General features: G+C 49.3%; 1 protein-coding gene across 2 annotated transcripts in view; it reads left to right on the top strand.

The window, feature by feature from the left end:
- The window catches only part of SMOC2 (SPARC related modular calcium binding 2), a 216,166-nt gene that overhangs the window by 150,529 nt on the left and 38,452 nt on the right, over positions 1-27,185 (top strand). For both annotated transcript variants that reach the window (XM_008007877.3, XM_008007875.3), the window contains exon 9: positions 8,903-8,985. In XM_008007877.3, coding sequence (XP_008006068.1) covers positions 8,903-8,985 — 83 coding nt within the window. The remainder of the gene's footprint in view (positions 1-8,902; positions 8,986-27,185) is intronic.

Raw genomic sequence — 27,185 nt, 5'->3', positions numbered from 1 at the left:
CAGGTGGATCGCCTGAGGTCAAGAGTTCGAGACTAGCCTGGACAACATAGTGAAACCCCATCGCTAGTAAAAATACAAAAAATTAGCCGGGTGTGGTGGCAAATGCCTGTAATCCCAGTTACTTGGGAGGCTGAGGCAGGAGAATGGCTTGAACCCGGGAGGCGGAGGTTGCAGTGAGCCAAGATCGCACCATTGCACTCCAGCCTGGGCGACAAGAGTGAAATTCCGCTTCAGCTGTTGGAGGAAACCCTTTCTTTCATGGCCTCCAAAACTGCCCGAGTGGCAGCTGGAGAGCAGCAGGGCCTTCGCCTTCACAGGCAGCGCCAGCTCCTCTGCCCCACTCAGGCCAGACAGAATCTGAAAAGTGGCTCTGGGGCCCAGTGCCAGGGTGGAAAAGTGGACAGCATCAAATACCAGTGGCAACTTCCTTCTGCTCCTGGTTTTGGCAAAGGGAGCTCAGCATTTCATATGCTGAAAGAACCGATTGTCCAAGATGGCTTTTTATGGTATTCACAGATGTATACCCGGAATTTATCACTTCTAGAAAAAGTGAGACTGTGCTAAAGACAAGGGGAATGAAAGTTATTTGAGGGTCTGAAATACAAAAGTAACTTGTTCACTCGAGTTTTGTGTGAGTTGGAGCAGTGTGAGGGATTTCACTGTAGCACCTGAAGAACAAGAGCTGTGTGTTCATGGAAATTGTATAACCGTGAGTAGAAATGGTTTTGCAGCTCTTTGTAACATGAATTTGACTTTGATTTTTCCTAGATTTATATAAAAATAGTTTTAAAATCTATGAAAATACTATCTCTTAAATGTTATCAAATGTAGACACTGATGTCACCTCTAATGCTTAGGCATGAGCATTTGGATGCTTCCTAAATTATTTTCCAAATTTGTCATCAAGTGTCACCAGTAGACATTTGTGGGGGAAACTGTGTAATTTCCAGGGGCTCAAGGGGACTAATGCCTGTTTCACCAAGATCGGGTCCACCCATCACCGTCTGGCCCGGTGGGAGTCCTGCTTTGGGGAGTGTGATGACGCCGGGGTGTGAGTGCCGCCCCTTCCTAGCCGGCGCTCCACTGTCCGGTCGCCCTGGCTGACCGCCTGCTCTTGACACCCCACTCAGCCGACACTGCACAGGGGTGCTGAGGCCAGCGGCTGAGGCTTGGCTTCTGCCGGGCTGATATGAGGGATTGGTTCAAACCCATGTGCTCTGCAGGACCTGAAGAGAACGTAAACCCGTGTGCTCTGCGGGGCTTGAAGAGAACACAAACCTTTTCAAGGTTTTGGTATGAGAATTATATAATAATTCCTATATTATTTTCCAAATTTGTCATCAGGTGTCACCAGTAGACATTTGTAGGGGAAACTGTGTGGTTTGCAGGGGCTCAAGCTGACTAATGCCTGTTTCACCAAGATTTTTTTAGTTTCTGTGCCTAGGTGTACAGGGAGTACTGTTGTCCGAAAAACCTTTCTTGGAAGCGATGTTTCTGGGTCTCTTAGAGCTCTGGCTGGTTTACTGTGCATATAAGTTGGGGCAGCCCCAGCCCCCAGTGAGGCCCCTCTAACAGAGGTGGAGACTGCTGGCAGACGCTGTTTTACACACGCCAATGAAAATCTTTAAGCTGTCAAACCCGGAGCTCCTCAAACGGGCTCTGAAATTATGAGATCAGCATTTATCACGTTGTCCCTGAAGAACCTGCCAACATCCAATATTGTGATAGGCTAGGAACACAATAACCCCTCTCTTCCCGTCCATCGATGCTGGTTTCATTCCGCCTGGACTTCATCCTGCTTTCACGGTAGAAAGAAAAGTCTCTGGCTGTCCCGTTCCCTATTTCTGCCTACAGAAGGGGGCAGCTCCGTCTTCTTGGAGTTTCAGAAAGAACTTGAAATTAAACAAATGGAGACAACTCCTTAGATTAGGCATGTGATTTTACCTTTATTATTTTCCATTCATTCATTCACCACAAATACTGATTGTCGACAACATTCAAACCCTCTTCCAGGGACTGAGGAAATAGCGTTGAATAAGAGAGGAGAAGCCCCACGTCTCCTGTGGTTTACACTCTGCCAGGGGGGCGTCAGGCCCAGAACTGTTGTACCTTGCTGTCAACAGAAAGTCCTCAAACTTACCTAGTCTCAAAATGTACTTCTCACTCAACTCTATAGAGACAGGGAAGTTCTGGACGATTTCAGCAGTTCGAAGACGTAATTGTCAGATGTTGTGGGTGAGGGGGCGGTAGTTGTTGTTTTCGTCTGTTCTGCCGTCTTCCTCTTCCTGGGGTGCTTTGCGGCTTGTTCATGTCATAGCTGTTAGGGCATCATATGTAGCAGTGATAATGTATTTTGGAGAAAGAAAGACTGTTTTTCTGTTTGTCAGCAGAGAAAACCCTTCCCCACCCACCTGCAGTGGTTTCGCCTCGCCCTAATTGGCTGGAATATCACTGAACGCCCAGACCCAGACCTGCCTTGGGCTGGGGAGAAAAGAGGAAGGGACATGTTGTGGTTCCTGTTTCAGCACCCAGGGCTGGACTAGGATTACCCTCTCGGCGCCCACAGCCACATGGAGCAGGGTCTGTGGCTAAGAAAGTCTTGCTTTTGTTACAAACGTGGAAGGGGAGGCAGCCTGCAGGATCTGGTTCCTTGTGCAAACAGTTAGACAGGTGGTAGACACAAAGATGGTAGAGGTGGTGGGGCAAGACCAGGGCTGGGCCCGGTGAGGGCAGGTCAGGGTGCCGGCACAGGCCTCTCTGAGGCTGAGATGCTGGAGATAGTTGTAGCCACAGTGGGTGGAGAGGGTTGTTTCAGGCAGAGGGCAGGGAGTGCAGAGTCCTGGGAGAGATGAGTCTGGTGTGTTTGAATGGGGAGTGACACGGTTTGGCTGTGTCCCCACCCAAATCTCATCTTGAATTTTAATTTCCGTAATCCCCACGTGTTGCGGGAGGGACCTATGCTGTGGGAAGTGATTGGATCATGCAGGTGGTTTCCCCTGTGCTGTTGTCATGGATCTGATGGTTTTATAAGTGTCTGACGTTTCCCCTGGTTGCACTCATTCCATCCCGCCACCCTGTGAAGAGGTACCTGCTTCTCCTTTGCTTTCCTCCATGACTATAAGTTTCCTGAGGCCTCCCAGCCATGCTGAACTGTGAGTCAACTAAACCTCTTTTCTTTAGAAATTACCCAGTCTCAGGTATTTATTCACAGCAGCATGAGAACAGATTAATACTGGGGGTGTCATAGGGGAGGGGCGATGGGGAGCAGCTAGAGAGCTGGCGGAAGCCAGAGAACAGAGTGGGCCCACTCACCATGGGGCTGGAACACCCGTCACATCCCAGCTCCCCTGGGAAGCTGTGGGACAGTTTAGCAGAGGAATGATATAATCTCTCAACAATCCTGAAAAACACTCATATTTATCCATTCACCTTTTATTCAATAAACATGTGAATGCCCTCAATGTTCCAGGCATCGTTCTGGGAGCTGGGGATACACCAGTGAACAAAACAGGCACAGTCCCTGCTGCCACGGAGCCTGCATGCTAATGGGAGGACGCAGATAATAAGCCAAACAAACACATCACACTTAGCAGACATGAATAAACATGTGGTATCATGTCAAATGCTCTGGAGGAAAAAAAACCCAATAATCCACAAGAGAGACTTGGGATGGGGCACAGCTTGAAGGAAATGGCAGGGGCGACTCCCTGAAATGCCGACATCAGAGTTGAGACCTCAAGAAGTTGGTAGGGGAGCAAGGAAGCCTGCAGAAGGCCAGCCCGGTCAGAGGTGGTGAATGCCACTGAGGGCCCAGCCCCAGAACACAGTGCAGTTTTTATCAAAAGGTGTAGTGTATCGGTTAGAAAGCTTTTGGTTTCATGTAGTGAGATGAGAAACTGACAAATAAATATAAATGAGCAGAGACGGCATGATCTCGCTGAGAGGCATAGCAGTGGAGCAGCCTCAGCTTCGGTTGAGGCTGTCACCTGGCAATGTTGCCGAGGACATTCCCTCTCCCAAATCTGCCCTGACACCCTCATTCTGTTTTCTTGGCCATGAGGCAGGTTCCCCTCTTGGTCACAGGATGGCTGCAACAGATCCGGACATCTCATCCAGATGCCACGGTGCTCAGAGGACACAGGAACCCATCTCTTTGTTTCTCTGGAGCCAAAAATACCTTCCCTAGAATTCTGCTAGCAAATTTAATTAATGGATCATTGGTCAGAATTAGATCATATGCCCATGGCTAAACCCACTGCTGGCAAGAAAAATTGAGTTGATCACCCAGGGAGACATGGGTACTGGGCACCATGCAAAATAGTCAATATTAGGCAGTATCTGATAAGCCACAGCCAGCTTCACTAGTCCTCATCTCCCAGTGATTCTGCCATTACTGAGTAGCCCGGTCCCATTTCTATTTAAACACCCTCTGTTCCATCAGTGCAATTTTTTTATTAATTTTCTGAAATAACAGTCCCAGGGAGACACTTTATAGTTTTGATTTATACCTGGGTTGGCAGTTAAAGTGTTTGTTTTCTTTAATCATCCTCTAAATTTCCTGATGGGGAAGAAACATTTAATAATCCAATAACAATAAGAAGCTATAAACACAAAATGCATCATCCTTTATATGTGACCTCTCTTTTCCTCATGTCACCGTGCATGAGAATTAAAAGGCATTAGCTTTGTGGTGGACTCATCCCAAGGACCACAGACACATGCCACTCTGCCTAGACGAGCCGGGGGCGGGGGCAGCTTGCTCTGGTGCAATTCCTAGTTGGAGCCATCACTTTGAAGGAGACATGAGGAGGGGCAGAGGCTTCAGCCCTTCCTAGTGCTCCTGACTTTTGTGTCAAAATTGGCATCTTGGTCATTGTTTGCAGATCCCGGAAGGAGGGGTCCAGGCACCTGTCATGAGTGCAGGCCCCCATGAATGGTGGAGTCCACGTGGGAGCCAAGGGGCAAGTTTCCCCTGGGCCACTAACAGTAGTGGGGAGAGAGTGGGAAGGGGCTGTCGGACTGAGCTAAGTCAGGCCGATGGCCAGATTCTGCATTTGTGCCCAGAACAGAGAGGCTGATGAAGGCTTTGTCTGTCTGCCATCCACCCGCTGGCTGTTCCTACCTCACATCTGGGCAGCCTCTGTTCCCTGACCCCAGACCATGTGTCTCAGTGAGGTGTGTAGCCTCTGTTGTCCAACCCCAGCACGTGTCTCTCAGTGGGGTGAGCAGAGGGTCGTGTGGGCATAGGACTGCATTTCTCCCTGGCAGAGAGCCTGGTATCTGACGGGCAATGACAGAAGAGACATTTGTGTTTTTTCTTATACAAATAAGTTAAACTAAACCTATTGAAAAAGAATGGTGATGTAGGTCAAAGCTGAAATTAACGGACTTATTTCTCCTCTTTCTCCTGTCTTGAGAATGCCAATTCTTCAAGTCATGGGCATTTCACACTACTCATTAAAAGAAGTGGAATACTGTCACTTAAATATATTTTTTTATATTAACATCAGTGATGAAATTTGCAATCTACCTCTAGCCCAAATTTGGAACAAAACCGAAATGCCCATCCAGGGTGGCGGGCTTCCGGATTGCTTTGGAGCTAGGAGATTCGGAATGAGGGTAAGAAATGATCTAGTCTCATGCTGCCCACGTGAAGGATAAAAGTACTGATCCTGAAGGGCTTCGGGAGCACAACACAGAGTTCATGTTAACACTTCCTTTTTCTAACGCTACAGAGCAGTCCAGGGCTCCAACCAGGTGTGCCCTCCGATACTCTGAGAAGCAAGATAGCCCCTGAGGGCTGGGACTCTATCCTCAGAGTCTACGTCATCCATTCCGAGCTGGGACATTTGCCAGGCTTTTTGCAGCTCACCCTTCACAAGCCCTCGGGTAGGGAGGTGTCCATTCTAATATAGGTCTCAATTCAGCCCCCAAGACACTGACCCAGAGCTTGAAGTGAAGATCTTTCAGCCCTGAGAGTGCCCTAGTTCTACAAATTTAAGATGCATGGGTAAAAATAAGAGCTTACTAATCCCTCAGGAAGCCAACTTCTTGTACACATCATCTCTGGGTGAATGTTTTACTTTTCACCTGCCGGCCGCAGCAGCAGCTGCATTAGGAGATTCCTGGCTGGGTAACAGGTCCTTTACTGAGTTCACCTTTCTTGTAACCTCTTGGGGCTGACCCCCATCCCCACTTTTTTTTTTTTTTTTTTTTTGAGACGGGGTCTTGCTCTGTCACCCAGGCTGGAGTGCAGTGGCACCATCTCTGCTTACTGCAAGCTCCGCCTCCCGGGTTCACGCCATTCTCCCACCTCAGCCTCCTGAGTAGCTGGGACTACAGGCTCCTACTACCATGCCTGGCTAATTTTTTTTTGTGTGTGTATTTTTAGTAGAGATGGGGTTTCACGTGTTAGCCAGGATGGCTTTTGCTTAGAATGTGATAACTTAATTGTTTGCCAGAGTGTGTCAGAGACTTTAATTTCAAAAACAACATTTCAAAAAGATAAATTAAGTTTGTGTGACTGGGGCGGCACATTTTCTGGTATCAAAGAGGCTATTGGGGGCCAAAGGCGGCAGGAGTGTGCGGTTCCTGACTCTTATGACAGCTGGGTGGGGTCCTTTCTCTGGGACTGCTGGACTCTCTGGGGCCTCTGTTAGAACACTTCACATATGTCCCTTTAGAGAAAAATTTCGTTTTATTTTCTATGACTGAAAAGCATGTAAGCAATGAAAAAAATAGAATCTAAAATGATCTCTCTGAGGTAAATAGGATCTTGTAGCCCTTTCTTTAAGAATGAAAAAGGAAAATAGGGCAGAGGGAGAGAATGAGAACCGGCAGAACTCTGGCCTCCTGACAACCTCAGGGCTGCAGACCGGCACATTCCTCCCACACCCCCTCCTGCCGGCCTCCTGCTTATCTTCCTCATTTTCCAAGGAGTCTTTCCGGAGCCCCAAGACTGCGCCTGTGCCCCATGACGGTGCCGGCGGACTGTGTGTCTCCCAGTGTGTCACTTGCCAGGGCCTGAGGAGGCCTCCATGAAGGATTCCACGTGCCTGGCACGCATGGACGAGAGGGGCGGGGGCTGGGGAGCTGCCATCCAGCATGAGGTCAGCTGAGTGGAGGGGAAGCGAGGAAGGTTGGCGTGGGCTGTCTGGGGTCCTGCGAGTCCACAGGAAGGGGCAGTGGGTGCGCTGACCCAGGAATCTCCCATCTCCCAGTAACGCACCTCCCCGGCGTCTCCTTCATGCCGGTGAGAAGCTCCACTTCTTGGTGAAAGCCACGGTGAAGGACTTCTGTGTGCAGAAGATCGTCCTCCTTTGGGGTGGGGGCTCTGGGAGGCAGGTTCTCATGGTGGCCCGCGCTCTATTTAAATGTCCACCTCCTCCGCTGGATGAGGCTGGTGGTCTGCGTGAGAGGGGTCCCCTTGCCCTACACCCAGGGCAAGGATAAAACCTGGGCAAAGCAGGCCTTGGTCAAGCGCTGCTGAATGGCACCCATATGTCAGTATTTATGAGCTGTTTATCCGGATTTGGATCTGACACCCTTAGGGACAGGCGCCCGGGTTCCCACCTCAAATTCCATAGAACCACGGAGCCACCTGCTCCCACGAGCCCTGCGACCACAGCAGCCAGGGCACCTGCCCTCTTGGATGTCAGCCCCACCTGTTCAGGACTTCACCTGCAGTTTGCCATTGATGCTAAGTGGGACCAGAGAGTCTTTTTTTTTTTTAACACTGAGGCAAATTTTTGTAGCTTCATGAGGTGGACTGGAGATGAGTTGGCCTTTGGTGCTACAGGAATCTAAATCCTGAAGTCCTTTGTGTCCTTTCCTTGGGCGGGGTGGGGGTAGTGGTCACACCCTCTGTCCTCGTGCACACACTCCTGCTCTGATGAAACAACTCAAGTGCTTGCTCCATACAGCCCTGCGGTAGGAGGAGGGGAGGTGTGAGCACTGCTCCATACAGCCCTGCGGTAGGAGGAGGGGAGGTGTGAGCGCTGCTCCATACAGCCCTGCGGTAGGAGGAGGGGAGGTGTGAGCGCTGCTCCGTACAGCCCTGCGGTAGGAGGAGGGGAGGTGTGGGCGCTGCTCCGTACAGCCCTGCGGTAGGAGGAGGGGAGGTGTGGGCGCTGCTCCGTACAGTCCTGCGGTAGGAGGAGGGGAGGTGTGGACGCTGCAGTAGGAGGAGGGGAGGTGTGAGCACTGCTCCATACAGCCCTGCGGTAGGAGGAGGGGAGGTGTGAGCACTGCTCCGTACAGTCCTGCAGTAGGAGGAGGGGAGGTGTGGACGCTGCAGTAGGAGGAGGGGAGGTGTGGACGCTGCTCCGTACAGCCCTGCGGTAGGAGGAGGGGAGGTGTGGACGCTGCAGTAGGAGGAGGGGAGGTGTGGACGCTGCTCCGTACAGCCCTGCGGTAGGAGGAGGGGAGGTGTGGACGCTGCAGTAGGAGGAGGGGAGGTGTGGACGCTGCTCCGTACAGCCCTGCGGTAGGAGGAGGGGAGGTGTGGACGCTGCAGTAGGAGGAGGGGAGGTGTGGACGCTGCTCCGTACAGCCCTGCGGTAGGAGGAGGGGAGGTGTGGACGCTGCTCCGTACAGCCCTGCGGTAGGAGGAGGGGAGGTGTGGGCACTTGGCAGCTGCTAGGTGAGATTCCTTTCAGAGACCGATGGAGAGACGGCCCTGCGGTGTGATTGAAGTCACAGTGTGCTTCTTCCTACTGACTGCAAGAATAGCTTTCTCTGCCAAATGTCCACGGAAGGGAGTGAGGTCATGGGTGTTGCAGCATGAGAGCCACAGGTCACGGTGTATGCTGGGGTAGGACACTGCAGAAATGGAAGACAAACCACAGCCCGTCTCAAGGCCGTTGTTTTCTCTCTCCTTCCCCTGCCTTCCCCCGGCCCGTAGGTATGAGCAGCCGAAATGTGACAACACGGCCAGGGCCCACCCAGCCAAAGCCCGGGACCTGTACAAGGGCCGCCAGCTACAAGGTGAGTAGCACCCACAAGTGTGGCCCGAATCCACAGGCCCCATCATGAAGTTTCTTGCAAATGTAGAATGTAAAAGAGTTTATCTGACCATTTCCCAGGCGGCCTGTCTGACTCTGGGGCCTCCTGCCTCCTTGCAGAGGGCGCTGAGTCCATGCAGGGAGACAGGGGTCCAGGAGCCACACCGGGAGCACCTGAGGGGCTCCTCCCTGCTGCTGTGTATGGAAGGTCAGACATGGAAGAGAAAGAAAGGACCCCTCACAAATCAGATCACACAGCACCCCAACATCTCTAGATGTTCCCAAACCCCACAGCCCAAAGAACCCTTGATTGATTGTACCTACGTTTCACTGTCATTTTCTGACATTCCTTTTGCATTGAATCAACAGTTCATGAAGCTAAAGTTTAGGTTTTAAGAAAACATGAGTTGAATGTGTGTACTGAGTTTAATTACAAAGAAATATTGGAATGAAACAGAGGTGAATTAAAATTTACAATATTTGAAAAATGCGGTCACAAAAAGACATCATGGGGTGAATGTGATATCATTGAGAAGCTTCAGAGCTACTTGCTGTTTGTTTCATTTTGACCTTTTTTTTTCTCTAAATATCTCCAGATCGTGTATGTTTAACCAACGTCTCAGAGACATGAAAATCACACTACCGTGTACTTTGTTTAGAGTGTGTGCTTGATCTTGGTCTCTCGCAGAAACTGGATGAATTCCTGATTAGTAAACTTTTTTGGTTCCTGTACTATTTGTACCGTCATTGATAGAAAGGGTTTTAAATTGTAAAAAGTAAAGATGTTCGGTTTGTAAATGAGGACAGAGGAGAGCAGAATATCCACAGTGTATACATTTTTCATTGCTACGTGTTCGTAGCGATTCCACAACATTAGTAACGAAAATGCATGACACGGGGAAGCAGAGGGCGGAACATGGTTCCGGGGACACGCAGCATGGCTGTTCCGCCAGCTCTTGGTAAACACCGCGCTGTTGACTGACTTGGCTTGTTCGGAGCTGTCTTTGCCTTAGTTCTTCATGGTGTCCCAGCCGTGTACCTCCCCAGTGTCTTCCTTGTGAGGCAGGTTTGAGGAATCTGTTGGTTCTACTATTTTTTTTTTTTTTTTTTTTTTTTCAATCAGAGTATGGTCCTTGTGTGAGCAATCAGCTTGCTTTCTGTTGAACCAATCAGCTTCTTTCTGGATCTTGCAGGTGAGGGCGGGGGAAGAGATCATGACGGTGTGAACGCGACACCCGTGCATGCACACGCCTAGTGGAGGGCGTTTTGCCTTTGACACCGTGTCTGCAGGCTGTGCTCAGCTGCTGGCTGAATTCCATCCCGCTGATGGCCCTGTCAGGAGGGAGCGCTCCTCCTCCCTTATCTAGTGTAATCTCTTGTCTCTGAAGTCCGATTTTAATATTGGTGGGCAAGATGTTTCCTTAAAGGACGTAATGAACTTCTCACGTGCTTGCTGCATGGAAAGCCCTCAAAAAACATTTGCTGGTTTTGGTTGGTCTTGACCTTGTCACATAAACTTCAGTCTGTCTCTTGCCCCTAGGCTACTTCTTGAATGGTCCAAGACTCTTATTTTTTTTTTTCTATAACACAAAGTTGCATGATTTCTAAGCCAAGCTGCACTGTGGTCTTCACACATGTGGTACGAGTGCAATTTATGGAAGTCACGTTGTGCTTCTCATTGGTAAAAGGGACCATGACAGAGGGTGGCTTCTGCTGCCTCTCAGGAGTGCACGTGGTAGGAAGACCTTTTCACGGTGGAATCAAATCTGTTACACTCCAGACCCGGACTATTGATGTAAAGATATGACACAGCCGTTTGTCCAGTGAGAACAACTGGTCCCTGATATTGAGAAACATGGAATGATGTCATTGTCTTCTCTGAGTGTCAGATGTGCCGTTTGGAGAGAGAGCATCCCACACTGTGAGGATGGGCACGTCAGGGCTACAGAAACCATGCTCCTCTCTGCTAAGACGGGAGGAGAAGGATGGTTAGATGCTCACGACGAAGACGGCATTTCCTGGCCTGCACCTCAAACGAAAACCAGGTTGCTGAGGCACCGAAGCCGTGTGACGCAGACTGTGAAAAGGTCAGCTTGTGCTGTTGCTGTGATGTTTGGGAGTGCGCTGTTCGTGACCGCTTAATTATTTTGATTATTTGGAGATAATTATCCTTATTAGGAAAAAACAAGTAGGTCTTAAAATAGCTCCAGGATAGAGGCTGTTCCTGGTAGAGAGGAGAAACCTATTTCCAAAATAACATGGCAACATCTGAGTAGAAACGTCCTTCAAGTCCCATATAGGCTGACATATTTTCTTCTTAAAAGGTACTGTTTTCTTTTGAAGTTGCTTTTCTAAGGTTTTGCCAATGAAGGTTCTTTATTTTCCATGTAAAGCTGGTAATATTTTCACACAAAATTCACTTATTTGGGGTGAGCCGTGTATGTGTCACCAAATACTTATTCACATCTTATGTAGGACACTTAGCAGGTGTTTGGCGGCAAATGACCACTGAATCTTTGGAGGGCATCATTTTATTATATGGCACAGGAGATCAAGGTCTGGCTTAAACGGCTACATAGTGAGGACTGGGTCACCGTTTTGGCTTTTGAAGATTCTTTCATTGGTAGCTTTCCTCCTGGGACTATCGCATCCTGTGTAGCAGAAATTCTAAAAAGAGGCACAAAACCACACCTTCCTAACCACACCTTAAACTGCACCTTCTTAAACCACACCTTCCTACACCAGATCTTCTTAAACTAGACCTTTTTAAAAACCACACCTTCTTCTTGGACAAGTTCACCTCACTTTATCTTGCCCTGGCATCTCTGATCACACTCTAGTTGGTGTTTTAAATAACAGGGTTACTCTGTCTCTCCAGCCTCCCCAGCCCCCTGACATCCTCCCAGGTCCTCTTGTGAGGTTGGAGAACCACACACTTGCATTGAGCTGTGGTTCCTGTGTCCAAGACCCACGGTGGCTCCCATGTCAGGCCCAGCTGTGGCTCTCTTGTCAGGTCCTGCTGTGGCTCCCGTGTCTGGGCCCCACCATGGCTCCCGTGTCTGAGCCTTGCAGGAATTCTTCCCTCTGCTTGAGCTGTATCTCTCTTAGCCCCTGTGGCTCCCACACATCCTTCAGGATGACTTCCTTGGGATGCCCAGGTGGCCGGCCACTCACATGCATCTGTCCAGCGTGTTCCCACCTGGTGGGGCACATTGTGTGGTGTGGGGGTGGACTTGCACGCTCTGCCCCGTGCCTCACAGGGTCCCTGGGGAGGTAGAGACTGCATCTCTGTGTTCCCGGCATCTGCGAGGTGGGAACGAAGGATGTAGGTGGTTTTCTTTTCCTACAAGAAGACCTTTTCGGCTAATCTGTACTGAGTGATATTGGTAAGCTTTGACTTACTAGCCATGTGGTTTTGCTTATCTAGGGCCCCGCAGCACTGGTCTTGAATGGGCTTCCCAGTGTGGGGAGAGGATGCCCTGAGCCTTTACTTGAAGAGTGTCACTGGGTTCGTGATCTCCATCATGGGGAGAGGGTGACCCCAGCCTTTACTCAAACAGCAGTGCTGGGTTTGTGATCTCCGTCAGGGGAGAGGGTGACTGGAGCCTTTACTCCAACAGCAGCACTGGGTTCGTGATCTCATCTGGGGAGAGGGTGACCCCAGCCTTTACTCAAATAGCAGCGCTGGGTTCGTGATCTCATCTGGGGAGAGGGTGACCCCAGCCTTTACTCAAACAGCAGCGCTGGGTTCGTGATCTCCATCACGGGGAGAGGGTGACCCCAGCCTTTACTCAAACAGCAGCGCTCGGTTCGTGATCTCCATCAGGGGGAGAGGGTGACCCCAGCCTTTACTCAAACAGCAGTGCTGGATTCGTGATCTCATCCAGGGAGAGGGTGACCCCAGTCTTTACTCAAACAACAGCACTGGGTTCGTGATCTCATCCGGGGAGAGGGTGACCCCAGCCTTTACTCAAACAACAGCACTGGGTTCGTGATCTCATCCGGGAAGAGGGTGACTGGAGCCTTTACTCAAACAGCAGTGCTGGGTTCGTGATCTCATCCGGGGAGAGGGTGACCCCAACCTTTACTCAAACAGCAGCGCTGGGTTCGTGACCTCTGTCAGTCCTCAGGGCCCCTCCTGCTAAGTGAGAGGGGAAAGAGCCAGCACAGCCCCTTGCTTGCTTTAGCTGCGGCGCCAGCTGCATTTGTGATTCAGGCTGGTAGGCCCTCGGTGTGGCAAGGCAAAAGGCCATTGGCCTGACCTTCGCAGAGAGGAGATGCAGGCGAAAGACAGAGGCGCAGGGAGATGCACCTGTCCAGAGCAGAGCGGGCCGAGTCGCCGGTGGGTTCAGGGCAGGAGCATCCGCCGAGGGGAGTTGGCTCAAAAATTTACAATGGAGATTTGATCTAAAGTGAAGTCAAAATAAGTGATTTCATGGCCTTCCTCTCACGTTTCCTGATCATGCAATTGTATCTTTCACGCTCGGATAAGGTTTTTCCGGCTGACTCTCATTCTCAGGAGCAATCTTAGTCGAATGAGCAGACTGGCTTTCCTGTGGGTGTTGCTTCGTTTCGGTCTACACTGGTGGGGAACACCCCCGTTTTCCTGATCATGACGAACTGCGCTGCGTGCAGTCTGATCTCACTCTCAGGCACTGTGGTCCAGGCTTCCCCGAAGGCAGCACAGGAGCTGGGCCCTGAGGGTCAGGAAGGTGCAGGGGAAGTCTGACGTCTTCTGGGAGCCGTTCCTTCCTCCACCAGCTCAGGGGAAAACTGCACTGTCTTTCTGTGGGTGTCCTGGTGTTGGTGGTTCAGCAATGGCACCAGAGTGAGGACAGAGGGGGTGGCATGAGGAGCCCCTCAGGGACCCTGGGCACCCTGGGCATGGCCCCTCTGTTACTGCCCTGTCCCCCAAGCCAGGGTCCTCTCCTGGGTCCCCAGAGCTTCTCCACCTGGCACGCAGTCTAGGAAATGGTCTTTATTTTGGTCAAACAGCCTCTCACCCAAGTGTCTCTGGAAGCTCTGTGGACCCAGCAGCCTTCATGAATGGTCAAGTCCTCTCCCTAAAGGGCACGGCACAGGGCCTCTTCACATCTACAGCCAGGAGCATCTCTTTTCTTGGGGCCGCAAGCAATTGCCGGCGTAATTATAGTCTTTGACTCTTGTAGAAACCTTTTTTTTTTTTTTTTTTTTTTTTTGAGACGGAGTCTGGCTCTGTAGTCCGGGCTGGACTGCAGTGGCCAGATCTCAGCTCACTGCAAGCTCCGCCTCCCGGGTTCACGCCATTCTCCTGCCTCAGCCTCCGGAGTAGCTGGGACTACAGGCGCCCGCCACCTCGCCTGGCTAGTTTTTTGTATTTTTAGTAGAGACGGGGTTTCACCGGGTTAGCCAGGATGGTCTCGATCTCCTGACCTCGTGATCCGCCCGTCTCGGCCTCCCAAAGTGCTGGGATTACAGGCTTGAGCCACCGCGCCCGGCCTAAATTTGATGTCTCTGAAATTAAATTTGCAGATGAATAAGATTAGTAACACTTTTGAAGAAAATCACAGTTTTTAGGAAGCATAACAGTGAAATGGACCATTAAATCAGTTTTATTGAGGAAAGACTGCTGCAAATAAAAACTCAGAAGAATCACACCTATAATTGCCATCCCAGAGGCTTCATGAGACAGGAACAGCAGGGGCGAGGGGTGCCGAGGACTCAAGCGGTTGGGAAAAGGTGGTTTTCAAGAACCGGTGTCTGTGGGAGCATCCTGAGATGCCGCTGCACTGCGGGGGTGTTGCAGGGAGCTCCTCCTCAGCAGCTGAGGGAGCCTGAGCAGGTGCAGGGGACACCGGTGAAGCGAGCCTTTCACTCAGCGCTTGCCTTTTCTCCTGGGAAAAAATAGGGGACAGGATGCACCCTGCAGAGGGCACATGAAAGATGAAAACTACGAAGGAGCGATATGGCTACCCTTGCAGCAAGGCCAGCAGAATTCTCAGTGGGGTTTTCTTACAATATTTCCTTTAGCTGATATTTTGTCTCCATGTTTAAGAGTGAGGAGACATTGGAGAAGGCTTGGGGGAACGTGGGAATTCATCCTTCTCAAAAAAACAAGAACAGGAAAAGAGAAATTAAATAAACAAAGGCTTTTTATTTTCCTCAACATGTAGAGGAAAGATTAACAAATGTCTAATTATGTACGGGAGGGTGCTGGGTGCTTTTTCTGTTTATTAATTGACACTTCGACGGCTGGGTGTGAATAACCGAGCGGGCTGGCTGTTTCTCACCGATGCGGCTGGGCAGGCGCTTTTCTCACACACAAGGACGGGTCTCCCAGGCCCAGGGCACTACATTCGTGGACTCTGAAGACAGGACAGGAAACTGGAGCCATGGTTTCTCCCACGACCTTTCAAGCAAAAGTTTAGGACTCTGATGGGTCAGGGGCACTCTGCTCTTGTCCCGCACTCACATCCGCTTGGACAAGTCCTGTCTCCGCTCCTAGCTCTCCCGAATCTCTCTGGCTGCCCCGCTGCTTCCTCCAGGTGAGTTTCCAAATAGGCTGTAAGTAGATTCTGATCCCCACCCACGCAGTGAGAAGAGGTGTCTGGAAACCCCAGACCTGGCCTGTGTTGCTTCCGATCGTCAGGGTCTCCTTGCTCCAGATTAAATGTGAACTGCTTGTTGTGACCAATGGGACCCCTCCTGGCCTGACCGCAGTACCATTTCTGTTTTCTTCTCTCTGCCATGCATGGGACTGTGTCTCGCCTGATTGGATGGCCTGCTTGGAGAGGTGGGGGACGTGTCCAGTACCTCGCTGAGGAGCCACGCCTTCAGCCCACAGGACACAGGTTGTTTTCCTGAGAGGCATGCTGACATGGATTGCCCAGTGTGTGGGGCCTGCCAGGGATAAAATAATCTGAGATTGTTAATCCACCCATTTATTTCCCATCCAAGGAAACAGATCTGTCCTATGGCGTATTATTAGCGCAAGGCTGGCTGCATGGGAGTGGCCTGGAGCATTGCCCCGGGGCCCAGTGCTCCAACAGGACCCTCGCTTTATTGTTGTGCTATCACCACCATCAACTAATTAATTTTTAAATGTGAGGCCCCCCATGCTCCATTTCGCATTGGGCCCTACAAACCAGCTGGTCTGTGTTAGTAACAACACACGGTTTGCAATTCATTGGGCATCCAATGGCAAAGATCTTGCCAGTGTAGTGGCATGAAGAGGCGAGTCGAGGAGAGGCGGGTAGTGGCATTAAGAGGAGAGTTGGCCGGGTGCGGTGGCTCACACCTGTAATCCCAGCACTTTGGGAGGCTGAGACCGGCGGATCATGAGGTCAGGAGATCGAGACCATCCTGGCTAACACGGTGAAACCCCGTCTCTACTAAAAACTACAAAAAGAAAAATTAGCCAAGTGTGGTGGCGGGCACCTGTAGTGCCAGCTACACGGGAGGCTGAGGCAGGAGAATGGTGTGACCCTGGGGGGCGGAACTGGCAGTGAGCAGAGATCGCACCCCTGCACTCCAGCCTGGGCAACAGAGCGAGACTCCGTCTCAAAAAAAAAAAAAGAGGAGAGTTGAGGAGAGGTTGTAAGAGTTAAGACAGGGCCAGGGAATGACGATGGATGGGCTGGGAATGTCCCCCATGGGGTGAGCACAGATGCAGACAGGAAGACGGTGCGCTCAAGACGTCAGCAGCCCAGCTTAGGCGACCAGGAAGGTGCCATCGTCTCCTGCGGGGACTATGGGCTCTCGCCACAGCAGGCACACGGGCATCCGGCCGGGGAGAGACAGCGATGGCAGGAAAGCTGGACTGCCCTTCAACCACTACTCCATAGACTCCACTAGACCAGGACCCAATTTCTGAAATTTATGGGCTTCAATTTTATTTTATTTTTTCAACATAATAGGACAATAAGTATCTTACTCTTAAAATACCCAGGAATTTGCTAGAATGTCAGAGAACCAAGTGTTAGATGACGTGACACAAAATGACCATCAGCATGGATCAGGGAACTTGAGTTCTGAGCAGCGCTGGTGACTGCAACATCACATTGTTGAGTTATTTTAGAAGCAATGTGGCTGGTGTTCATTTATGGTTTCCTTTAGAGCCAGATTTTTCAAGATAAAGTGCCATTTAAAAAATTCCCAAAGACAGCAGGGAGCATTCTGAACGACAACACGACGGTCAACTCTGGCCAGTTTGGCCTGCGTTATGTTGAAAGTTATGATTATGCAGAAGAGAGATGGAATAAAGTTTAGATTTACATTCATCCTGAGAAAGGCATCTGCCAGACAAATTAATAGTGTAAGCAATATTTCAGAGACAGTTTAAATAACTTGAGAACAAACTGGTCTCCAACACTATCAAATATATTAAATTGATTTCTAAACAATTGTTATTCTATTGCAAATAATTCCTAACTCTATTAAAGCAGTTTATCCTAAATGATTAACTACTTTAAAAGCCTTCCAAGTACGGTATACACTTGAGAATAACAAGTATGCTTTTAACTGGCCTACAGTGATTAGTTTAGACTTCCTTCCTATCTCATCTGAATAGATTGAGGCTCTACCGTAATCAAATTAAAACCTCCTATAATGCAAGGCTCACTTACTTCATGTTTGCCACTGACTCAAGCAGGAAACCACCATGGCATTCCTAAAAGGGCCCTCCTTTCTCTGAGGCTGTGCGCTTCAGATGAGACCACAGTGAGGCCAGTCCGGACAGCGGGGCCTCTGCCTGGAATCGGAAGGTCTCCACAGCCAGTTGTCCCTTGTGTAGCTGGTGCCTGCCATGGTTAGAAAGCCTACAGCTTCGGTTTACATGCGCTGTGTCTTGCGGCCCTTTTACTCTATGTACCAGTCATGGTCACTGTGCTCCTGCAGGCTGTTGTCCAGCTCGCTCTCAAGGTTTCTGCCATACAGGCTCTGTGCTCCCTGAGGTTGGTGGTCACCACCTTCACGTCTTCAGATCCCGTGCACCGGTTGCTCAGAAGGCATGAAACACACAACTCTACCTGCATGTAATATTTGCCTGTGGTCTCTCCCCTCCACCAAACCAAGCAAGTCAGATGCCTTGAGCGTTCTTCTTTTTTTTTTTTTTTTTATTATTATACTTTAAGTTCTAGGGTACATGTGCATAACGTGCAGGTTTGTTACATATGTATACTTGTGCCATGTTGGTGTGCTGCACCCATCAACTCGTCAGCACCCATCAACTCGTCATTTACATCAGGTTTAACTCCCAATGCAATCCCTCCCCCCTCCCCCCCGCCATGATAGGCCCCGGTGTATGATGTTCCCCTTCCCAAGTCCGAGTGATCTCATTGTTCAGTTCCCACCTATGAGTGAGAACATGCGGTGTTTGGTTTTCTGTTCTTGCAATAGTTTGCCGAGAATGATGGTTTCCAGCTGCATCCATGTCCCTACAAAGGACACAAACTCATCCTTTTTTATGGCTGCATAGTATTCCATGTTGTATATGTGCCACATTTTGCAGTATGGCGATTCCTCAAGGATCTAGAACTAGAAGTACCATATGACCCAGCCATCCCATTACTGGGTATATACCCAAAGGATTATAAATCATGCTGCTATAAAGACACATGCACACGTATGTTTATTTCGGCACTATTCACAATAGCAAAGACTTGGAATCAACCCAAATGTCCATCAGTGACAGACTGGATTAAGAAAATGTGGCCTTGAGCGTTCTTTAGCTATCTGTATTTCATCTCTTCACTGAATCATGTTTATTGTTTTCACTTGGAAGCGCTTATCTTCCTGATTCCCCTATGTCTTTAAACCCAAAGCTGGCAGAATACTAAGACTGCATGGTGCCTTCTCTGCTTTACCTTCTCATGAGAATTACAAATCCCTTTCTTTTCTAATTTTGTGAGCAACTATTTATTACATGCCTGTTACAGAGGCGGCACCTGCCAATGTTCTGGGAGATGCAAGTCAATAGAGATCCGGCTCCTGCACTCTGGAGCAGAGACCTGGCTGCGAGGATTGCAGGTTTATGACCCTGGAATGAATGCTCTTGAACAAGAAAGCAACCTTATTTCAGTTTGAAATATTGGGAAAATGGAGACTGATATATACGAAAATTTTCCCTATGTCTAAAAAGATTATGGTAGAATTCTTGTAAACCCTTTTCCAGACTTATGCCAATGTCAAGGACATTTCACCCTCACCCCAGATAGTGCCCTTGGAGTCAGGGAACCCTGGACAGCGTGGGCAGCACGGACACTGTGCAAAGCGAAGGAGTAAACGTGAAAAATCGCTTCTGCAGGAGAAATTAATTCCAAGGGGGATCGAGACAGGGAAAATCCAATTATCCAGGTTGGATATTGGCCAGAGCACTGCAGTTATTACTTCCAGAATAAAGGCAAGACTAATGGAAATGGCCCAGCTGATAGGAGCAATTGAGTTATGTTCTTCCTGATAATTCCTTAAGAATTTAATTGGACAGACGAAGGCTGCAGTGCCCTGATGCATCAGCTGCATGTCAAACTACTTGGACACCCTGGATAACCAACCAAGGTAGAAAACCTCTCAAAACCCGGCTTGTGATGAATAACCGCAGGCTATGGAAACCCCTATGATGTTTTCTGGGAAAGCATGATTTACTTTTTTTCTTAGTTCTCTTCTAACTTGTCAAATTAAGGACAATCTTTCAGAAACATCAGAGGTTTCCCTCTCTGACAGAGAAGTATAAGTGGATTGCCTGTTAGTTGTTAATTAGCTTTCAGAAATTCCTGAGATACATTGTTCAAGTGTGAATTTCAGCAGACACACTTTAGTGTTTTGAGTTTCTGTCCTATTTAATGCATCTTTTCTCTATGCTTTTCCTGATGTAATCAACTTACTCGAAATGTATAATCCCCTTATTTCCGGAGGAGAATAGTATTAGATCCCAGTGTCAGATTTCTGATTTTAAAAGCGTCTCCTAAGGAACACACATTATCTGCCACGAAATGCTACTTTTTGGAGCATTCTTTGATATGCTCTTTAAAAATATAGTTGAAGTCCATGTTTTATTTACAATTTTGCTCTGTTAAATAGTAACCCACTTGTATTAGTTTGTTTTCATACTACTATGAAGAAATACCCGAGACAGGGTAATTTATAAAGGTAAGAGGCTTAATTGACTCACAGTTCCACATGGCTGGAGAGGCCTCAGGAAACTTACAATCATGGCAGAAGGGAAAGCAAACATGTCCTCCTTCACATGATAACAGGAGAGAGAAGGGGAAGTGCCAGATGTCCCTCTTCACATGGCGGCAGGAGAGAGAAGGGGAAGTGCCAGATGTCCCTCTTCACATGACCACAGGAGAGAGAAGGGGAAGTGCCAGATGTCCCTCTTCACATGACCACAGGAGAGAGAAGGGGAAGTGCCAGATGTCCCTCTTCACATGACCACAGGAGAGAGAAGGGGAAGTGCCAGATGTCCCTCTTCACATGACCACAGGAGAGAGAAGGGGAAGTGCCAGATGTCCCTCTTCACATGACCACAGGAGAGAGAAGGGGAAGTGCCAGATGTCCCTCTTCACATGACCACAGGAGAGAGAAGGGAAAGTGCCAGATGTCCCTCTTCACATGACCACAGGAGAGAGAAGGGGAAGTGCCAGATGTCCCTCTTCACATGACGACAGGAGAGAAAAGGGGATGTGCCAGATGTCCTTCTTCAGATGGTGGCAGGAGAGAGAAGGGGAAGTGCCATATGTTTATAAAACCAACAGATCTCATCCGGACTCACTCGCTATCTGGAGAACAGCATGGGGGAAGCTGACCCCATGGCCCAGTCACCTCCACCTGGTCCTACCCTTGACATGTGTAGATTATGGGGATTACAATTCAAGGTGAGATCTGGGTGGGAACACAGAGCCAAACCATATCACCACTCATTGCCTTACTCAGGGGTAAAATTGTTTATTCAAATGCAGCAGAATAGCATTGTTGTCTTTGAAATTTCTCTAATGGATTATTTATTTATTTATTTATTTATTTATTTATTTATTTATTTATTGAGATGGAGTCTCACTCTGTTGCCCAGGCTGGAGTGCAGTGGTGTGATCTCGGCTCATTGCAAGTTCTGCCTCCTGGGTTCATGCCATTCTCCTGCCTCAGCCTCCTGAGTAGCTGGGATTACAGGCACCCCCCCGCACCATGCCCGGCTAATTTTTTGTATTTTTAGTAGAGACTGAGTTTCACCGCGTTAACCAGGATGGTCTCAATCTCCTGACCTCATGATCCACATGCCTCAGCCTCCCAAAATGCTAGGATAACAGTGTGAGCCACTGCCCCCGGCCTCTAATGGATAAATCTCTTTGAAGCAAAGAATGGAACAAAATGAATCTTCTTCCACCACATAGCTGCACAGGAGTATCAGAGCCTATTCTGGCTTAAGAGGCTGCCTGATTCGTGAATTGTTCATTGTTCAATTAATCTCCTTTACATAAATAAAAAGAGAGAGAGAGAGATAAGGATAGGCCTGTGCCTCTCCTGGTGCCCTGCAGGCTTCCCCTTTGTTCTCACCATGGCATGCTGTGTGTTGACATTACTCTTTATTGTTTAGAGCCCTGGCTTTTCTTGCACATACTATTTCCCAACAGGCAGTCCTAGAGTTCACGTATGCATGGTTTCTTCCTGACCACTTAACCGACTCATTAGAGGTGAGGCTGTTGCCATGTCAAGAGAGCGACAGGAGCAGGGCTGCCTGTCTTGTCTTCCCACCACTATTTCCAAGCCCTTTCCACCCTGAGATGCCATTTCTCTAATTCACATCTCCACAGAGAGTCTCCTGGTCAGGGGGAAGCTGAGGTACAAAATGCTTGACTGCAAAAGTAGCCGTCTTTTGTGCCTGGTGCCTGGGGTACATAGAAGGGACAAGGTAGAGGACGTGCAAGGCCACCCTCAGAGACCGACACCGTGCCCACATTTCTCCATGAAGAGGACAATCTGTAGAAAGCCGGATGCACTCGGGCTGAGTGTGGGATTGAGCTTCCGAGCAGTCAGCCTTAGTCTGCGCTGGGAAGGGCATGCAGTGGCATCTTTTCTGGAAGCCCCTCTGGGTAGAGGAGTTTCTGACTTCCATAGCTCGTCCATCTGGACAGTGAGTTAGCTCTGCTTCTACATAAATGTGAGTAAGTGGGATTATCTGTTTCTGTTTAATTCTCTTATTGCACTATTGTCCAGGGTATTTCTATAGAAATGCTCTAAATATAGGAAGCCCAAGAAGTTAGTAGAGATTGAGTCAGCAAACCAAGGTCAACATGCAATACTCTAAAAGGACAGAGCAGGCTGGAGGGCTGCAGGGATTCCAATCAGACCCACTAAGGCATTTGGACCATATCCTGCAAGAGTTTTGGCTGAGACGTGGATAATTATTATTATTTTTATTTTTATTTTTTTGAGATGGAGTCTTGCTCTGTGACACAGGCTGGAGTTCAGTGATGTGATCTTGGATGACTATAACCCTCCCAGGTTCAAGCATTTCTCCCATCTCAGCCTCTGAGTAACTGGGACTACACACCACTCCACCCTGGCTAATTATTTTTTTTCTTTTTTCTCAGTAGAAACAGGGTTTCACCATGTTGGCCAGGCTGGTCTTGGACGCCTGACCTCAAGGGATCCACCCACCTTGGCCTCCCAAAGTGCTGGGATTACAGGCATGACCCACTGCACCTGGCCAATAATTATATTTTTATTTTTAATAAATCATTTGGGTGCAGTGGCTCATGCCTGTAATCCCAGCAACTCAGGAAGCTGAGATGCTGGGCGGAAGGATTGCTTGAGCCTGGGAGTTCCCATCTAGTCTGGGCAACATAGAGACCCCCCAAAATATCACTTCAACAGCCTCCTGGACAATGGTTCGGAGATGCATGAGTCTGGGGCAGCCAGAGTGGCTGATGCGTGCTGAGGCCTGGGCTGTCTGTGCGGTGGCTGTGGGGAGGGCAGAGGAAGGGAAGAGGGGGAGAGGCGTGCTCACCTGCTCGAGGTCACAGAGCCTGTCGACTGGGTGGGGCATCACCACAGAGGAGGCTCCTGCAGCTCGTGGGTGCTGACCTGAACGGCTGCACAAAAGCCCCAACTTCCCACAGGGCCGTTCTTAGAACCAAATGGAGACAGTGGCAGGGCCAACAAACACCACCACAACATTCAAAATGGCAAATATTTATTGAGAACTGAGACGGTGTCAGCCTAGGCACTTTCCCTATGAGTTCATTCATGACTCCTGACAGTGCTATGAGGAAGCGCTATTGATTTGTTCATAAATTAGTGGATTGATATTAAAGGCACCACCCTCTGTAACTTCGTTTCACTCGGTGCTGTGGTGACCCGTCTAACCCACATGGAAGCGAATCTGAGCTGCATGTGAACACGTGCACATGTAGACCGAGCTCACTGGAGAAACATTCTGTACAGTACAGTAAAGCACTCGTTGAAAAGCAGGCTCATATGGAGAACCTTCTGCAGTCTATTATTGAAGGAACTAGAAAAGAATTGTTATGAAGTTATCCTGTCATGTAATGGAGCACACAGACACAGACAACAATACAGATTCACACACAGACATGCACACACACACACTGACATACAGAAACACAGGTGCTCTAACACAGATACACACACACAGACACAGATGTGCACAGACAGACAGACACAGACAACAATACAGATTCACACACAGACATGCACACACACACTGACATACAGAAACACAGGTGCTCTAACACAGATACACACACACAGACACAGATGTGCACAGACACACACACAGACACAGATAACAATACAGATTCACACACAGACATGCACACACACACACTGACATACAGAAACACAGGTGCTCTAACACAGATACACACACACAGACACAGATGTGCACAGACAGACACACAGACACAGACAACAATACAGATTCACACACAGACATGCACACACACACACTGACATACAGAAACACAGGTGCTCTAACACAGATACACACACACAGACACAGATGTGCACAGACACAGACACACAGACACAGACAACAATACAGATTCACACACAGACATGCACACACACACTGACATACAGAAACACAGGTGCTCTAACACAGATACACACACACAGACACAGATGTGCACAGACACAGACACACAGACACAGATAACAATACAGATTCACACACAGACATGCACACACACACACTGACATACAGAAACACAGGTGCTCTAACACAGATACACACACACAGACACAGATGTGCACAGACACAGACACACAGACACAGACAACAATACAGATACACAGACACATGCACACACACACTGACATACAGAAACAGACACTCAAACCCAGATACACACACACAGACACAGATGTGCACAGACACAGACACACAGACACAGATAACAATACAGATTCACACACAGACATGCACACACACACACTGACATACAGAAACACAGGTGCTCTAACACAGATACACACACACAGACACAGATGTGCACAGACACAGACACACAGACACAGACAACAATACAGATACACACACACATGCACACACACACTGACATACAGAAACAGACACTCAAACCCAGATACACACACAGACACAGATGTGCACAGACACACAGAGACACAGACACAGACAGACACAGACAATACAGATTCACACACAGACACATGCACACACACACACACACACTGACAGAAACACAGGCACTCAAACACAGATACACACACATAGACACAGATGTGCACAGACACACAGAGAGACACAGACAGACAACAATACAGATACACAGACACATGCACACACTGACATACAGAAACACACACTCAAACACAGATACACACACACACAGATGTGCACAGACACACAGACACAGACAATACAGATTCACACACACACTGACATACAGAAACACAGACACTCACAGATGTGCACACACAGAGACACAGATACACACAGACAACATACAGATTCACACACAGACACATGCACACACACACTGACATACAGAAACACACAGACACACAGATACACATTCACAGAAATACACAGACACAGACACACAAACACAGATACATACACACACATACGTACACAGACACACAGGCACCCCACCACCACCACCAGCACCATCTGGGTCAAATTGGAATAGGGCTCAAATTCCCGAAATGAACAGAATGATGTGGACCCCCACCCCTGCCCCGACCCTTCCTCCCAGGGGCTCCTGCTTCGCGTTTGCTCCCCAAGGTCACGAGATGCCTGGTGCTCCAGGCAGTAGGAAAGCACTAGGGCTGGTGGTGCACGTTGGTCGTCCTCACTGTGAACACCCGCATCAGCTCAGGCACAGGAGACGGAGCTTAGGATGCTTCCCCTCAGGAATCAAGCCACTGGATGATAGCACTGCAGAGCCCCCTTCTTCCAGCCTGCTGGGGTTTCAGACCCAAGGCAGATGGCAGCTTTGACGCGGGAACACTGGAGCAGGTGGTGAGCAGAGAGCACCTGGTCCAGCTCCTCGCCCTGTAGGAGAGGCCCGGAGAGGTGCGGAACTGGCCCAGTGTGGCCTGAAGGTCAGCTCAAATGCCCCTCATGGCGTTCTTGGACTTCGAGTTTCTTTTTATCGTAGTATTTGCTTTTGGTGGTTTACTTACTCACTTACTTCTTTCTTTCTTAAAAATAAATAGCGTAGGCTCAAATCCAGGGAGCAGATACCTAGCCCTCAGTCTCCTGCCAGGTTTTGTGCACTCGCTCTCGGAGAGCCTAACTTTTCTTTACGACTCTTCGAGGGCGTATACACAGCCAAGCCAAGCCACGTGCCCATGTCCGTGTGAGCCCTGGGCCCCAGGAGAAAATGAAAGCAAATACGCCTTCCACACCGAGACCTGCTTCTTCCCTTTGTAAGGGCAGGGCAGCCGCTCCAGCTCCACCGCTCAGCCAGGAAGGCCGGCCTGCGGGCCGGAGAAAACAGACCAGCTCTGGGCTTTCTCACTCTAGAGGCGAGGGGCCTCGGAGGAGGAAGTGAGTTCCACGTTTACATATTTAATCGCCTGGCAGGAGCCTTGTTGGACACCGGAGTGAAGGTCTTGATCTGGCTCCCCTGTTCTGCAGTGAGCAAGGCAATGGTTGAGACGAGAGGTGCCTTTCTAAGAGAGCTAAGAGCTCACCACTGTTTCCTCAGTCACTGAAGAAATTATTCAAGTAGCCCCAACATGAAGCAGACGTCTTGCCGCATGAAAAGAGGCAAGTTCCTTACGCTGTTTCGGAAAAGACAATCTATATTGTAGAGCAATGAATTCGTTTTACTTTTAGGTTATGTGAGACAGTCCTGTCTCACTCCTCGCACAGACTCACATCCGCGTCCGCATTTCTGCTCCCTGTGCAGAGGCAGAGGCTTCGCCACTGTGGCTTGGGGTGAAAGGAAAGAAGGTAGAAAAATCTGGATTCTGACGCCAGCCTCTTTTTCCTCGTCAGGAATAATTGACGATGTGTGCGAGATGTCTGCAGGCACAGCTCAGATTACTTGAGGTAGTCCAGAGAAGTGGGAGACAGCTGTGTTTTTCTCTATGTTTTACGAAGAAATCAGAATTGATGCAGTTAATAGGAACACCTGGCCATGGCGTTTCCGCAGCGGGCCTGAGGCACTTGGGTTCCATCTGTGTTGACCATGACACTCCACATTGTGCTGCAGCCTGCGTCTCCTCTGCATCACTGTGGACCACAAAAGGCAATGGGCCCTACCCTCTGATTATCACCCAAAAGGAAGGGCTATAGGCCAGTCACTCTAAAGCCAAACACCATTTAGCAAAAGTGTGTGGCAACTTAATGCATTCTGTTACCTAGGCCTGTGTTTAACGGCCGGTGTATCTTGGAGAGTGCGCCAGGAAGTGACATCACTCAGATTGCAGGGGTCTTTACCAGAATTTCAGGTAACAGCTGAAGGAGATGTTGGGCTACACCTGCATGAATTGTTTGTAGGCTGAAAATGTGGTGATAGAGACCCAGAGCCCTGACAGCCCAGTTCTCTGTTGCCTGGGTTGGCCTGGGTTGGCCGGGGTTGGCCAGGGTTGGCCAGGGTTGGCCGGGGTTGGCCGGGGTTGGCTGGGGTTGGCCGGGGTTGGCCGGGGTTGGCCTGGGTTGGTCTGGACATGCTGGGAGGGTCATTCTTCTACTTGCTGTGTTTGATTATAGGC

This window comes from Chlorocebus sabaeus, chromosome 13 (assembly GCF_047675955.1).
Source record: "Chlorocebus sabaeus isolate Y175 chromosome 13, mChlSab1.0.hap1, whole genome shotgun sequence".
Taxonomy (NCBI): Eukaryota; Metazoa; Chordata; class Mammalia; order Primates; family Cercopithecidae; genus Chlorocebus; species Chlorocebus sabaeus.
Note: the sequence above shows the minus strand (reverse complement) of the source record. Positions and strands in the feature narration are given on the sequence as shown.